Consider the following 16,366-nt stretch of genomic DNA (forward strand, 5'->3'; position numbering starts at 1 on the left):
TCGGCCCAGGCGTCCCCATCCTCTGAGTGGCTTGGCCTCGCCGGGTGTTAACCCCGGCGGCGAGCTCCGGTCCCTCTGAGCCGGGCCTGGTGACTCTGCTGTCGGAGCCTCCGCTTCCTCCTCTAGAAGTGCAGGTGATGCTTCTTACCCACGGGGTCGCGGCGCGGGGAGGGAGGAGACGCGAGAAGAGGGCGTGGGCTGGCGCCGGGAGCCCGCCATCCTCTCCTTGGCTTTCGCGTGTTTCTGCCGGGCGCGTCTTCGCAGCGTCTCGTCCCCCGCCCCGGGGGCGCCACGTTGTCCCAGGCGACTAGTGCGCTCCTAGCCGGTGCCCGAAACCACGCGAGTCGCGTTTAGCGTGCGCGGGTCCGAATCAGGGGTTTCTGAATCCCTGCTGCATGGCCAGAGAGGGGCTGGTGTCCTGCAGACTCAGGGACCGCATATGAGTTCCCAGAGCTATCGCAGCAAACAGACCTTGCAGCCGCCCCGCTTGGATGATGGATGGTGCGTTTTTATTTTACGAGAGGCCTGAATGATTTCTGAACTGTTGGGCAGAAGTGCTGTAAATATTTGTTGAACGAGTGATGTTAGGGACTTGAGAACAGGCATGCCTCATTTTATTGCACTTCGCACATATTGCATTTTATATTTTTTCAAATTGAAGGCTTAATGGCAACCCTGCATGGAGCAGCCATTTTTCTAACAGCGTGTGGTCACTTAGTGTTTCTGTGTCACATTTTGGTAATTCTCACCAATATTTCAAACTTTGTATTATTATATCTGTTATGGTGCATCTTCTCTGCATCATGTCTGAGGAGATCAGTGGCATTTATGCTACTGTCATGATCGTTTTGGGACACTATGAACCACACTCTTTACGACAGCAAACTTAGTTGTTAAATGTGTGTGTTCTGACTGCTCCACCATTCCCAGTCTCCTCCTCCGGCCTCCCTTTTACCTGAGAAACAAAAATATTGAAATTAATCAAGACTGGGCGTAGTGGCTCATGCCTGTAAACCCAGCACTTTGGGAGGCAGAGGTGAGAGGATTGCCTGAGCCCACGGGTTTGAAACCAGCCTGGGCAACTTGTCGAGACCTCATCTCTATAATAAATCCAAAAATTAGCTGGGTGTGGTGGCGCAGGCCTGTAATTCCAGCTACTTGGAAGTCTGAGGCAGAAGGATCACCTGAGCCCAGCAGGTCCAGACTGCAGTGGCCGTGAGCATACACTCCTGTCAGGGTGACAGAGTGAGACTCCAACTCAAAAAGAAAAAACGAGAAATCAAGCCAATTAATAGGTCTACAATGGCCTTAAGCATTCAAGTAGAAGAAGTAGCACAATCTCTCTCTTTAAATCAAAAGCTAGAAATTGCTAAGCTTACTGAGAAGGCATGTCAGAAGCCAAAATGAGCCTAAAAATAGGTCTCTTGTGATAAGCCAAGTTGTGAATACAAAAGAAAACTTCTTGAAGGAAATTTAAAAGTGCTACTCCAGTGAGTGATAAGAAGGGGATACAGTGGCAACCCCCTTGGGTCCCCTCCCACTGTGGGAGCTTTCCTGTCCTCTCAATAAATCCTGCTTTTAAAAAAAAGAAAGAAAGAAAGGGATACAGCCTTGGTGTTAATATGGAGAAAGTTTTAGTGGTTTGGATAGAAAATCAAAATCGGCCACAGCCATTCCCTGAAGCCAAAGCCTAATCCACAGCAAGATTCGAATTATCTTCAATTCCGTGAAGACTGAGAGAAATGAAGCTGCAGAAGAAAAGTTGGAAGCTAACATAGGTTCGTTCTTGAGATTTAAAGAAAGAAACCATCTCCATAACGTAAGAGTGCAAGGTGAAGCAGAAAGTGCTGATGGAGAAGCTGCAAGAAGTTATCATAAGATTTAGGCAAGGTAATTGATGAAGTTGTCTCCTTTAAACAGCAGATTCAGTAGATGAAACAGTCTTCTATTGGAAGAAGATGCCATCTAGGACTTTGATGGTTAAGGAGAAGTCCATGCTGGCCTTAAAGCTTCAAAGACTGACTCTCTTGTTAGAAGCTAATGCAGCTGATGATTTTAAGTTGAAGCCAGTACTCATTTACCATTCTGGAAATCCTAAAACTCTTAGGAATTATGCTAACTCTATTCTCCCTGTGCTCTATTTTTTTTTTTAAGTTAGAGTCTCACTCTGTTGCCTGGGCTGGAGTGCAGTGGCACAATTATGGCTTACCACAGTGACCTCCTGGGCTCAGTGGATACATCCACATCAGCCTTCTGAGTAGCTGGGACTCTAAACTCATGCCATCGTACCCAGCTAATTGTTTGTTGTTGTTGTTTTTTGTAGAGACAAGGTCTTGCTATGTTGCTCAGTTGCTATGTAGGCTGGTCTTGAAAGGATATATCATTCTAGATGCCATCAAGAATACTCATGGTTAATGGGAGAAGGAAAATTATTAACATTAACAGAAGTTTGAAGAAGCTGATTCCAACCCTAATGGATGACTTTGAGAGGCTCAAGACTTGGAGAAAGTAACTGCAGATGTGGTAGAAATAGCAAGGGAATTAGAAGTGGAGCCTGAAGATGTGACTGAATTACTGCAATCTTAAATGGGTGAGGGGTTTCTAACAAAGTGGTTTCTTGAGATGAAATCTACTCCTGGTGAAGATGCTGTGAACATTGTTAAATGACAACAAAGCATGTGGAATATTACATAAATTTAGTTGATAATGCAGTGGCAGGGTTTGAGAGAATTGACTCCGATTTTGAAAGCAGTTATACCGTAGGTAAAATTCTGTCAAACAGCATCCATGCTTCAGAAAAATCTTTCATGAAAGGAAGAGTCCATCGATGTGGCAAATTTCATTGTCTTATTTTAAGAAATTGCCACAACCACCCCAGTCTTTAGCAACTCCGTGATCAGTCAGTAGCCATCAACATAGAAGCAAGACCCTCCACCAGTATAAAAATTACAACTCATTGGAAACTCAAATAATCATTAGCATTTTAAGCAATAAAGTTGGGGTTTTTTTGTTTTTTTTTTTTGAGTAGAAGTCTCACTCTGTCACCCAGGCTGGAGTGCAGTGGCATGCTTATGGCCAACAAGTCTCTACCTGCCAGGCTCAGGTGAGCCTTCAGCCTCAACCTTTCAAGTAGCCAGAATCACAGGTGTGTGCCACCATGCCTGGCTAATTTTTTGATTTATTGTAGAGACGAGGTTTCGCCAAGTTACCCGGGCTAGTCTCGAATCCCTGGACTCAGGCAATCCTCTTGCTTTTGCCTCCCAAAGTGTTGGCATTATAGGCATGAGCCACCGTGCCCGGCCAATAAAGTATTTTTAAATTAAGGTATATACATTATTTTTTTAGGTATAATACTGTTGCACACTTAATAAACTATAGTATAGTAAAAGCATAACTTTTATATGTATTAGGAAACCAAAAAATTTATGTGAATTGCTTTATTGCAGTGGTCTGCAACTGAACCTTCAGTATCTCTGAGTTATGCCTGTACTAGCCCCAGCTCCATCATTTGTTAGCTGGTGACTTTGGGCACCCTGTCTATAAAATGAAGATGGTAATCATTGAGGTGGTTGTAATAAAGTAGGTAATTAATGAAATGTGCTTAGTACTTACTATGCCTGACACAGAGTACCCCCTCCATAAATATTTTGGTTCTAGTCTATGCATTTTAAATTGTGTGGTACCCCCAATGTCATTTTGTTATAGTGTTGGTGGGGGGAGAAATCAATTCCAGATGGGGCCACTGTCTGTGTGGAATTGGCAACTATTTTCTCCATGTTTGCTCTAGTATCCTCTGTCAAACAGCATCCTATGCTACAGAGAAATCTCCAAGGTGTGCACACTGGGTTCATTGGTGTGTCTGCATAGTCTCAGTCTGAGTAAGTATGTGCGTGTATATGTATGTGAGTGTGCCCTGTGATGGAATGGTATCATGTTCAGGGTTGGCTCCCACCTGGCACCCTGAGCTCCCAGGTAGACTTTGGCCACCCTCGACCTTGAACTGGAATAAGAGGGTAAATAATTATCTTACTTGTTTTTATAAATCTTTCATAAATGTATGTATAGCTCACATTTATTTCAGTGTTTAATATTAGAAGCATTTGGATCTTTATTTAGAAGGTTGGTGATGTTTTTGTTACCAGAAATTTGCTGTAGGAACTTAATTCTTATTTATGCCAGTTAGCCTATGGTAAAGTTGGTTTTGTTTTATGTTGTTTTGCTTAAAGTTGCAGTTTCCAAGAACCTATTAACGATGTATGTGAAGACTTAACTGTACTTAATTCTAGATGAGGCTTAATGATTGGCAGGATTGCATCACAGGTAGTGGCACTCCCTCAGGATCCTTTGTTTATATTGGTCTCTTTTTTGTTGGAGTTCTTTTCCAAATGTTTTGTGATCCTTGACTGTACATTGCTACCTACTTATAACAGAGAAATTTAATTTGGAGCTCCTAGAGTCTGAGCAGGACTTGTGAGTTTATGGGCTTTAGGGTAAGTAAGGACAAGCCTGCTTTTTTATTGATGGCTGGAGGTGAGGCACGTATGTCAGAATCTGGAGGTCTGTTCATTTTTAGTGTCTTTGGAGAAGAGTTTCCCAGTCTCCTGCCTGAGGTGTACCAGTCTAGCTGCCAGAATTATGGAAACAGGGCAGTGGGATGGGGCTGAATAGCATGTCTGGCAGTGCTGGGAGATCTGGGGCTCCAATTGCTCACTATAGAGACTTTCATTCAATTCTCTCATTTATGGCCTGTGGTTTCAGGTCAGAGAGCCTTTCCTTGTTTCTTCTAGTTCTGAGCTCTTCTGGGATTCTGTGTGGACTGTTTTCCTTTGATATCTCACTCTGAAGATTTTTGTTTCCTCAAATCTGTTAGGTCAGTTCATTTTCCTTCCTTGTTGCAAAAATCCATGGAAATCTCATTTCCTCTGATCTCTTCTCCCATTTGTTTGACCTTATGGTTTGTACCTTTTTATCCTTTACTATCATCTTAGGAGGTCAATCTACATGTTTAACTGGGAGCCAACACCTAATAATTTTCATTTTTCTTGGGCCATCTTTTGTATTTGATTATTATTATGTATATTCCAACTTAGAAGCAAGATCATATTTATACATGTCCTTATATGTATGGGCTAGACATGGTGGCACACACCTGTAATTCCAGTGCTTTGGGAGGCCAAGGTGGGAGGATTGCTTGAAGCCAGGACTTCAAGACCAGCCTGGGGAACATAGTGGAAAAAAAAATTAGCTGGGCATGGTGGCACACTCCTATAATCTCAGCTATTCTGGAGGCTATGCCAGGGGAATCACTTGAGCCCAAGAGGTTGAGACTTCAATGAGTTGCGATCATGCTACTGCACTCTAGCCTGGGTGACAGAGCAAAACCCTGTCTCTAAAGAAAAAAATAATAAAAATAATAAGTCCTTATTGTGAACAAACCTATGTTCTAGTCTTTCCAGTATTTGTATATCTTATCTGTGAGGTTACAGGCATTGTTTTAGATGCTGGGGATATAGTGGAGAGAAGATCATATACGTCTCCTATTTTCATGGGATTTATATTTCTAGAGGGGAAGACAGACATATATGAGCAGTTAAAATACTGGTACAAAGTACATAACAAAAGGGAGTTCTTGACCACAAAGGACATTCTACAGAATCAGTACAACAGGACATAAACCTAAGGAAGTGACCTATTTATTATAGCAGTATTTCACCAAAAATCCCTATTTGAATACTCCTTAATTTGGTTTACTTATGGAAACAGTCATGATGACTTCTGTTCCTTGGAACTGGAAAGACTAGAACATAGGTCATGTTCATCCTGTTAGCTTACCTCTACCATGTACTTAAATTTTACTCTTCTATCTTACTTCTTGTGTTAGTTTCCTAGGCCTGCTGTAATGAAGTACCTCAAACTGGGTGACTTAAAAATAATCGAAGTTTATTTTCCCACAGTTCTGGAGGCTAGAAATGTAAAATTAAGATGGCATCTTCTCTCTGAAGGCTCAGGGGAAGATCTGTTCCATGCCTTTCTCTTAGCTTCTGGTGTTGCCAGCAATACTTGGCATTCCTTGGCATACAGACACACACTGTAATCTCTGCCTCTGTCATCACATGACATTCTCCTCTTTATGTGTATCTGTCCCTGTGCCCCTTTTTATAAGGGTGCCAATCATATCGGATTAAGGGCCCACCCTACTCCCATGTGATATCATCTTAATTTATATCTTAATTACATCTGTAAAGACCCAATTTCCAAATAAGGGATCAGGGGTTAGGGTTTCAGCATATCTTTTTGGGGAACACAGTTTAACCCACAGTACTACTGCTCTAAAAAATAAAACTATGTTTATTCAGTTCATAATGAATACTTTTGGTAGAAATGCTCACCAATTGGAAATGAAACCCATTCACAGTAATATCTACTGCTGATCAAAAATAGCCTGAAGATTCTTTTTTTTCCTTTTTAAAAATTTTTTTAAGAGATAGGTTCTCCCTCTGTCACCCAGGGTAGAGGGCAGAGGTGCGGTCATAGCTCACTGCAGCCTCGACCTCCTGGACTCAAGTGATCTTCCCACCTCAGCCTCCTGAGTAGCTGGGCCTACAGGCATGTGCTACCACATCTGGCTAATTTTTAAAATTTTTTGTAGAGATAAAGTCTGCTTCCCAGGATGCCTGAAAATTCTTATAGGTAACATTGACAATCATAAAAATTAATCTTGGGGGAAAATTAAAAGTCTTGGCCTCTACCAGTATTTTTATGAAGGGAAGTTGAAGACATTGGAGCATCAAGACAGAAGAATGATCCAGTGACATCTTTTGAGTGTGGCTCATTCTCCTCTCAGTTCCCTTTCTTAGAAAATGACATTTTGCAATACTATTAAAAAATTATATATATACCTTTTTGAGTCGGAATCTCACTCTGTCTCCCTAGCTGGAGTGCAGTGGCTTGCCCACGGCCACCGCAGCCTCCACTTGTTGGGTTCAGGCAATCCTTCTGCTTTAGCCTTCCAAGTTGCTGGAACCACAGGCACATGCCACCATGCCTGGCTAATTTTTTTATTTATTGTAGAGACAAGGTCTTGCCAAGTTGCCCAGACTGGTCTCAAACAATTCTCTCATCTCTGCCTTCCAAAGTGGGATTACAGGCATGAGCCACCACATCTGGCTAAAAATAATATTTTAAGTCAAAGATCTCGCCTATGTTTATCTAGTATTGAATTAAGAAAGAGGGACAGGAGACTAGAAGTTAACATGTAGCTTTTCAGAAATGTGGCTCATGAGAGGCTGCAGATAATTTTATTTCTCTTTTATTTCCTTTTTTCTTGTAATAGAAGAAAAAATAGAAGACTTTGACTCATGAAGAATCTGCTCATCAAGAAGTGTATATCAAGACACTGGTTGAATTTCCGTAAAAAAGTGATTAAGCAGATAATGGATAAGAAGGTTGATTCCAGGTGAGTGGTGGGACTTGATAAAAAAGATAACTGAAATGATGGTCCATATAAAAGTCTGTTAACATTTTGTGTGTGAAAAGAATAAGATAAATAAACAAGAAGTTTCTATATCATGAATGATGAGGTATTAAGAGTAGGTAACAATTTTTTGTCATTAATATTTTGAGTTTCTCATCAAGATAATGCACATTTTATACATTATATTAACACTCAAAAATCATTTTGAGTGTAATATAAACATCCATCATTAAAATTCTGATTTTGAACAGAAGTGAAGATGATTTTCCTGAGGTTAGAAGTTATATTATCAAGGTAGGCTGGCTATTGTATCTTTTGCCTACTTTTAATTATGGTTCCTTTCACACTTGTACTTGGGTTGGCTGTGTCTTTCCACTGAAGCTTACAGCACCTTGTAATATGGCAGACTCTATTACTCGTTCCTTCTGGGTTCTGGAAATTGTTTCTTCTTCTTATTCCTTTGGGTTGAGAAGTGGTACCAGCTTAGTTTCAACTAGCTTCAGGTTCCTGCACTGTTTCTAGCAGTTCCTCTCTACCTACATTTTTGTAAATATACCATCTTCAAATTATCCTATTCTTAGTAGATCATCTGTTTTCCTTGTGACCTTTGAGAGTTTTTTAAAAAAAATCATGAATGGTGTTAGATTTGTCAAACGGTTTCTCCACATCTATTGAGGTGATTATGTGATCTTGTTCTTTCTTATATTAATAGGATATATTACATAAACTGATTTTTGGATGTTAAACCAGCCTTGCATTCTTTTTTTTTTTTTGAGTTGAAGTCTCATTCTGTTGCCCAGGCTGGAGTGCAGTGGTTTGCTCACGGCCACTGCAGCCTTGACTTGCTGGGCTCAGGCGATCCTTCTGCCTCAGCCTTCCAAATAGCTGGAATTGCAGATACGTGCTACCATGTCTGGCTTATTTGTTTTTAATTTATTGTGGAGATGAGCTCTCACCAAGTTGCCCAGGCTGGTCTCAAACCCCTGTGCTCAGGCAATCCTCTTGCCTCCGCCTCCCAAAGTCCTGGGATTACAGGTTTAAACCACTACGCCTGGCCCAGCCTTATGTTCTAGGGATAAATCCCACTTGGTTATGGTGTTTATATAGTATGCAGTTTTTATATATTGTTAGATTTGGTTTGCTAGTATTTTTAGAGGATTTGTTTGTCTGTAGTCTTGGGGGATATTGGTCTTTTCTTTTTTTTTTCTTTTTTGAGCCAGAGTCTCACTCTGTTACTTGGGCTAGAGTATAGAGGCACAATCACAGCTCACTGCAGCCTCAGCCTCCTGGGCTCAGGCAATTATTCCGCTTAAGTCTCCTGAGTAGCTAGGATTACAGGTGGCAGATTTTTTTTATTTTTTAATTTTTGTAGAGGCAAGGTAGTGCTATGTTGCCCAAACTAACCTCAAACTCCTGGGCTGAAGCGATCCTTCACTTTGGCTTCCCAGAGTGCTGAGATTACAGTTGTGAGCTACCATGCCTGACTGATTCTTTTCTTTTCTTTTTTTGGTGATATTTCTGTCTGGGTTTGATGGTGATACTGGCCTCAAAGAATGAATCTGAAGGTGTTTCTTCCTCCTTTTTTTTCTGGAAGAGTTTGTGGAGTATTATTATCATTTCTTCTTAAATGTTTTGTAAATTCATCAGTGAAGCCATCTGGGTTTTTTTGTAGGAAAACTTTTAATTACTGATTCACTTTCTTTACTTGTTAGAGGGTTTACTCAGTTTCTGTTTCTTCTCAAGTTAGTTTTGGTAATTTGCATTTTTTTGGGAAGTTTTTCATTTCATTAAAGTCCAATTTGTTGGCATAAAGTTAATTATCTTATGATTCTTTTTTGTGTTTTTGTTTTTTGAGTCAGAGTCTTACTCTGTTGTCCAAGCTGGAGTGCAGTGGCATGCTCATGGCCACCGCAGCTTTGACCTTCTGGACTCCGGTGATCCTTCTGCCTCAGCCTTCTAAGTAGCTGGAACTATAGGCATGCGTCTCCACGCCCAGCTAGTTTGTTGATGGATTGTAGAGACGAGGTCTTGCCATGTTGCTCAGGCTGGTCTTGAACCCCTGAGTTTAGGCAGTCCTCTCACCTCTGTCTCCCAAGTGCTGGGATTACAGGTGTGAACCACCACACCCAGTCTGATTCTTTTAATTTATGAAAGGTCAGTGGTAATGTCATCTCTTTCATTCCTAATTTTGGTAATCTTTTTAGTTGATCTAGATAAAATCAATTTTGTTGAGGGACCCTTATTGTTACACTTTGGGTGCCTGTAGCTTGCAACTTAGAATGCTAACTAATGTACACAGGTTTCTTATAAAATCTGCTGGACCCTGGGCAAGGTGGGAACCAGGGCTGTTTGAAGGACTTATTCAAAAAGTGTACAAGAGGGGACTCAAAAGAACCCAAATTATCTTTTGGAGGGCAAACCCCTGGTACTATAGGCATCTCCTACTAGATAAAGAGTTTTGGGAACCTATCAGGATCAGTATACCAACTAGCATTATTGTGAGAGGTTGCATTTGGTTTCACTAAATTTTGGGGGGAAGATTCTTTAAACTCATTTGACACTTTCATGATGGGTGATTTATGAGTGCATCAGCCCACACTGTGCTGAGTGTTCACCAGTTTTTGACCAAAAACGGCATGATCCCCATGCCCCACCATCCCTATTCTCCTGATCTCGCCCTGAGTGACTTTTTTTGTTTTTCCATGTGAAAAAATCCTCAAAGGGAAATGTTTTTCCAATGTGGAAAGGTAAAACAACAGCAGAAACACTAAAAGGCATAAAAATTGACAAGTTCAAAAACTTTTGAGCGGTGGAAAATGTGTCTTGGTAGGAGTATTGCATGAAATGTGGAGTACTTTGAAGCTGACCGAAGTTTCAACATGTAAGTATAAACACATAAATTTTAATAAACACAATCTGGGGTTTTTTGGGTCCCTCCTCGTATCCTTAGCAGTGTCATCTTTGTGCTTCAGCCTCCAACAACTCCTGTTCAGGTCTGTATCTTAGCTGGAAATTACACTTGGGAGAATGAATCTGGTTGGCCCAGCAATGGGTGAGTTTTCTTCTGCTGTAATCAACTGGTACTTAGAGGAAGGTCATGGAGTTCAAGCATAACTGCTGAGGTCCTGCCACTGTTGATAGGGAAGTTCTTACAGAAGGAATCTTTATAAGCTGAACTGACACCCTGACAGTATGTACCACGTGTTCCACAGAGTACTCTACAGGCCTGCCTTATGAAGCAAATTAACCATGGCCTTAATATGAAGCTCTGTGGTCTCTAACTTTGGCATAGTTTCTTCAAATACCCGACTGCTTTAGGTTGGGAAGCCTGAGAAGGGAATGTATTTCCTTTAAAAACAATTAAATATAATACAGATACAGAAAAGTGCATGAAATATATGGTTTCAGACATCATTTTGAAACAAACATGTAACCATGACTCATGTAACGATATAGCATATTATCTATTCCTCAGTGGTCTGTGCATCCTTTCCCAGTCACACCCTCTCCTTCTTTAGAGTTTACCACTGTCCTACCTTTAATGGTAATCATGTTCTTAAATTTCTTTTTATTGTTACCAATTTACATTTACATTTTATTTATTTTATTTATTTATTTATTTATTATTTTTTATTTTTGAGTTGGAGTCTCACTCAGTTGCCCAGACTGGAGTGCAGTGGCCGCTCCCGGCCACCGCAGCCTTGCCTGCTGGGCTCCGGCCATCCTTCCGCCTCAGCCTTCCGAGTAGCTGGAATTACAGGCTTGCGCTACCACGCCCGGCTGACTTTTTTTATTTATTGTAGAGATGAGGTCTCGCGGCCCAGGCGGGTCTCGAGCCCACGGGCTCAGGCAATCCACTCACCTCAGTCTCCCAAAGGCGCGGGATTACAGGCTGAGCCACCGAACCTGGCTTAAATTTCTATTTTAAACACTATAGTTTAGTTTTACAACTCTTTACCTTAAAAAATAAAATGATATTATATGTCCTTTTTTGTGTCTTGATTTTTGCTTTCAAGGCTTTAGAATTTCTTCGTATTGTGTGGGGTTGTAATTTGCGGTTTCCTTTCTCTGTAATACTACATTATAAGAATATTCCAGTTATTTATTTATTCTGCTGGTGGGCATTTTTATTGTTTCCAGTTTTTGAATGCTATAAATATTCCTTTTTTATTACATATTGATAAATTATAGTTGTATATATATTTATGGGATACAAAGTGATATTATGATTTTTGAATACATTGTGGAATGTTTAAATCAAGCAAGTTAATCTGTTAATCATTTCAAATATTTGAGGTTTTTTTGTGGTGAGAACATTTGAGATTGACTCTCTTAGCAATACTAAAATATGCAGTATTTAATTATTAGCTATATTCACACTATGCTGTACAATAGATACTGAAGAATTAAGCTTACCCCTTCTTTCCAACTGAGGATTTATAACCTCTGATGATTATCTTCCATTTCCCCCACCCCAGCCTTTAACCACTATACTATTCTGTTTCTGTGAGTTCAGTTTTATTTTTTTTTTTTAAATCAGAGTCTCACTCTGACACCCAGGCTGGAGTGCAGTGGCACACTCATGGCCACTAAAGCCTCGACCTGCTGGTCTTAGGCAATTCTTCTACTTAGCCTTCCAAGTGGCTGTAACTACAGGCTTGTGCCACCATGCCCAGCTGATTTTTTGGTTTATTGTGGAGACTAGGTTTTGCCAAGTTGTCTAGGCTGGTCTTGAGTCCTGAGCTCAGGCAGTCCTCTTGCCTCCACCTCCAAAAGTGCTGGGATCACAGGCGTGAGCTACTGCACCCGGACTGTTTAGATTTTTATATCTTTGTTCATTAGTGAAATTGATGTATAATTTTCCTTTCTTAAAACGTTCCTTTCAGATTTTGTGTTATAGTTACAGCTGCTGTCATGAAACCACCTGGTTTATGTAGATTGGAGGTGGGTAGTATCCCCTCTTCTTTAAAAAAATTTCTCTGGAAGCATTTATGAGATTGGCATGTGTTTTCCTTCAATTCTGGTAGAAATTGACTGCAAGACTGTTCAGGCCTGGAGTTTTCTTTGTGCAAAGGTTTTTATTACTGTGTAATTTTTGTTTTTGTTTGTTTGTTTGAGTTGGAGTCTCATTCTGTTGCCCAGACTGGAGTGCAGTGGCCGCTCCCGGCCACTGCAGCCTCAACCTGCTGTGCTCCGGCGATCCTTCTGCCTCAGCCTTCCAAGTAGCTTGAACTACAGGCACGCACTACCACACTCGGCTAATTTTTTGATTTATTATAGAGATGAGGTCTCACCAAGCTGCCCAGGCGGGTCTTGAACCCACGGGCTCAGGCAATCCACTCACCTCAGCCTCCCAAGGCGTGGGATTACAGGCTGAGCCACCGAGCCCAGCTTGTTTTTGTTTATTTGCGTTGGAGTCTCACTCTGTCGCCCAGGCTGGAGTGCAGTGGCATGCTCACGGCCACTGCAGGCTCGATGTGCTGAGCTCAGGTGATCCTTCCGCCTCAGCCTTCCAAGTAGCTGGGACTATAGGCACGCACCACCATGCCCAGCTAATTTTTTGATTTATTATAGAGATGAGGTCTCACCAAGTTGCCCAGGCTGGTCTCAAATCCATGAGCCCAGGCAATCCTCTCACCTTGGCCTCCCAAAGTGCTGGAATTATAGACATGAGCCACCGTGCCCAGCCTTTGTAATTTTGTTAATGGTTATTTAACTATTCACGTTTTATGTTTCTCCTTCTGTCAATTTTGATAAGTTTTGTTTTTCTAGGAATTTATTCTATCTGCATCTTCAAATTTATTTTTATCAAGTTGTTTATAACATTTTCTTAGGCTCTGTAGTGATATGTTCTTCCTCCTCAATATTGATTTATTTGGCTTTCTTTCTTCTTGATCAGTTTCACTGGCTGTCAACATTACTAGTCTTAAAGAACCAACTTGTCTCTTTGCTTACCTCTAGTATGTTTGTTTTTTCGTTTGTGCAAAAAATAACATAGCAGGCCTGAGGCTACTGTTCTTAGAAAGTCCTACTTACAAGGTTGGTCCTTGGCTGGTGTCTCGAAATTTAGGTTTCAGAAGGGTTCCCATGATTCCCTAGGAGATAAGGGTAGTTAACTTGTGCCTATGCTGTTTGTGCAAGCAGTGTTGTTCTTGCTGAACATTTCCTTTTCCTCTATGAGTCTAGAATTTTGCTCTGTGTTAGGTGGAACATGCCTTGTATTACCAACCTCCAGTAAACTTTGGATACTGTGTCTCCTGTATGCTTCCTTAGTAGACAACACGTCCCATATGTAGTCATGTAGTGACAATCTGATACTGGAGGGATTAGGGGTATCCTATTTGATTGCACTGGGAAAGGACTCTTCTACCAGATTACGCCCATGCCTCTTTTCCCTTTGCTGATTTTGCTTTGTATCCTTTTGCTGTAATGAATCATAGCTGTGTACTGAGTTATTTGAGTCATTCTATCTAGTGCATCACTGAGCCTGTAGGTGGTCTTGGGAATGCCTCATTGCATTAATTTCTGCTCATTATTTTCTTTTACATTTTTTGGTCTTAAATTTGCTGTTCCTTTTCTAACTTCTTAACGATTAATGCCTGGCACATTGGTTTTCAGTCTTAATTATTTTAAAATATATGCATTTAATTCTATATGAGGGGGGACCCCCAAAAAAGGAATTACAGGCTTCCCTAACTAGGTAAGTGTTCTGGGAACCTATTAGCATCAGTGTACCAGCTAGTGTTGTAGAAGGCTATGTCCAGCCTCAGTGAATTTGTTTTTGGAAATTTTTTTTCACTGTGTTTGCCCATTTCATAATGGTTGATTTATGAGTGCACGTGTCCACACCATGCTGAGTGTTCGGCAGTTTTTGATGAAAAACAACATCACCGCCATGCTCCATCCTCCCTTTTCACCTGATCTTGCCCCAGTGCTGTATAAAAAGGGCCTCAAAGGGAAACATTTTACCGATGTGGAAAAGGTGAAATAAAAAATGGCAAAAGCACTAAAAGGCATCAAAATTGATGACTTCAAAAACTGTTTTGAGCAGTGGAAAAAGCATCTTGATAGGTGTTGTATTGTTGTATTGCATTATACAGAGTGTACTTTGAAGGTGATTGAAGTTTAAATATGTAAGAATAAGTACACAAATTGTTATAAATAAATTCCATTTTTTGGGTCCTCCTCATACATTTTTCTCTAGGCGTACCTATAATTACTTTCCACATACTGATAAGTAGTGTTTTTATTATACTTTGAATACATTTGCTAATTTCCATTGTGGATTTGTACATTTTTTTAGATGTGTATGTTTTGATTTACAAGTAAATGAAGATTTTCATCCTTTTTTTTTTTTTCTTTTTTTGTTGGAGTCTCACCGTGTCACCCAGGATGGAGTGAGTGGCATGGTCATGGCTACTGCATCCTTGACTTGCTGGGCTCAGGTGATCCTTCTGCCTTAGCTTTCCAGGTAGCTGGAACTACAGGCACATATCACCATGTATGGCTAACTTTTTAATTTTTTATTGTAGAGACGAGGTCTTGCCAAGTTGGCCAGGCTGGTCTTGAGCTCCTGGGCTCAGGCAGTCCTCTCGCCTCTGCCTCCCAAAGTGCTAGAATTATAGGCATGAGCCACTGCACTCAGTTGAGATTTTCTAATTATCTTTAGGTTATTGATTTCTGCTTAATTGCAATGTGATCAAAGAACATACTGTGGATAATTTCAGTTGTTTGAAATATTTTGGAACTTACTGTATGGCCTAGTACCTGACTGTATTAGTTTTTAACTTGTATAGTTTATTTCCATGTATCTTTTTTCTTTATTGGTAAATATAACACACATACAGAAAACAACATAAAACAAATGGGTACCTTAGTGGATTATTATAAGGCCAGCACCTTTGTAAGCAGAACCTGTAAAAAAAAAAGAACTTTGTTCTTTTTACATTTCTGAACTTCCTTCCAAACACAACTGCCCACCTTCCAGAAAGTAACTACTATCTTTACTAGTAATTGCCTTCTCACTTTTCTTCATGGTTTTGTCACCAGCTGTGTATTCCTAAACACTTTTGTTTAGCTTTGCTTGAGGGTATTTTTTTTAAAGTAGCATTATAACTTATAAGCTATTTTTATTGTTTTGTTTATAATTGTCAGCATTTTTCAGAATTTCTAAAATTGTTCTATATTACTTTTAAATTTGTAAAAAATTATTTTTTATTTGGGTCTGGGTCTCACTCTGTCACCCAGGCTGGAGTGCAGTGTCACCATTACAGCTCACTGCAAACTTGACCTCCTTGAGCTCAGGCAGTCCTTCTGCCCTAGTCTCTCAAGTAGCTGGGTCTACAGGCGTGTGCCACCATGCCTGGCTAGTATTTTGATTTTTTTTTTTTTTTGTAGAGATAGGATCTCACTTTGTTGCCCAGGCTGGTCTTGAACTCCTGGTCTTAGGCAAACCTCCTATCTCAACCTCCCAAAGTGCTGGGATTACAGACAAGAGCCACTGCACCCAGCTAACCATTTTTAAGTGTGCAATTAAGTGACATGCTAAGTACATTCACATTGTTGTACACCCATCAACCACTTTTTTATCATCGTGAACAGAAACTCTATACCCATCAAATAATAACTCCCATTTCTCTTTCTCCCAGCTTCTGGTAACTTCTATTCTACTTTCTGTTTCTGTAAATTTACCTATTATAGGTACCTCATATAAGTGGAGTTATACAATCTTTGTCATTTTGTGTCTGGTTTATTTCACTTAGCATGTTTTCAGGTTCATCCATGTTGTAGTATATATTCTTTTTATGGTAGAATGTTGTTCTATTCATGGTTATACCACATTTCTTTCTTTCTTTTTTTTTTTTGTGTTGGAGTCTCACTCCATCGCCCAGA

General features: G+C 40.5%; 1 protein-coding gene across 1 annotated transcript in view; it reads left to right on the forward strand.

Moving 5' to 3' along the window:
• The first annotated feature begins 81 nt into the window (after positions 1–81).
• Positions 82–16,366, forward strand: part of SFI1 (SFI1 centrin binding protein) — a 97,261-nt gene continuing 80,976 nt past the window's right edge. Inside the window, exons 1-2 of the mRNA XM_008061532.1 lie at positions 82–134; positions 7,334–7,456. Of these exons, the coding sequence (XP_008059723.1) occupies positions 7,359–7,456 (98 nt within the window). The 5' untranslated portion in view covers positions 82–134; positions 7,334–7,358. The remainder of the gene's footprint in view (positions 135–7,333; positions 7,457–16,366) is intronic.

The sequence above is a fragment of the Carlito syrichta genome, unplaced genomic scaffold (genome assembly GCF_000164805.1).
Source record: "Carlito syrichta isolate Samal-C Ts95f unplaced genomic scaffold, Tarsius_syrichta-2.0.1 Scaffold305313, whole genome shotgun sequence".
NCBI lineage: Eukaryota > Metazoa > Chordata > Mammalia > Primates > Tarsiidae > Carlito > Carlito syrichta.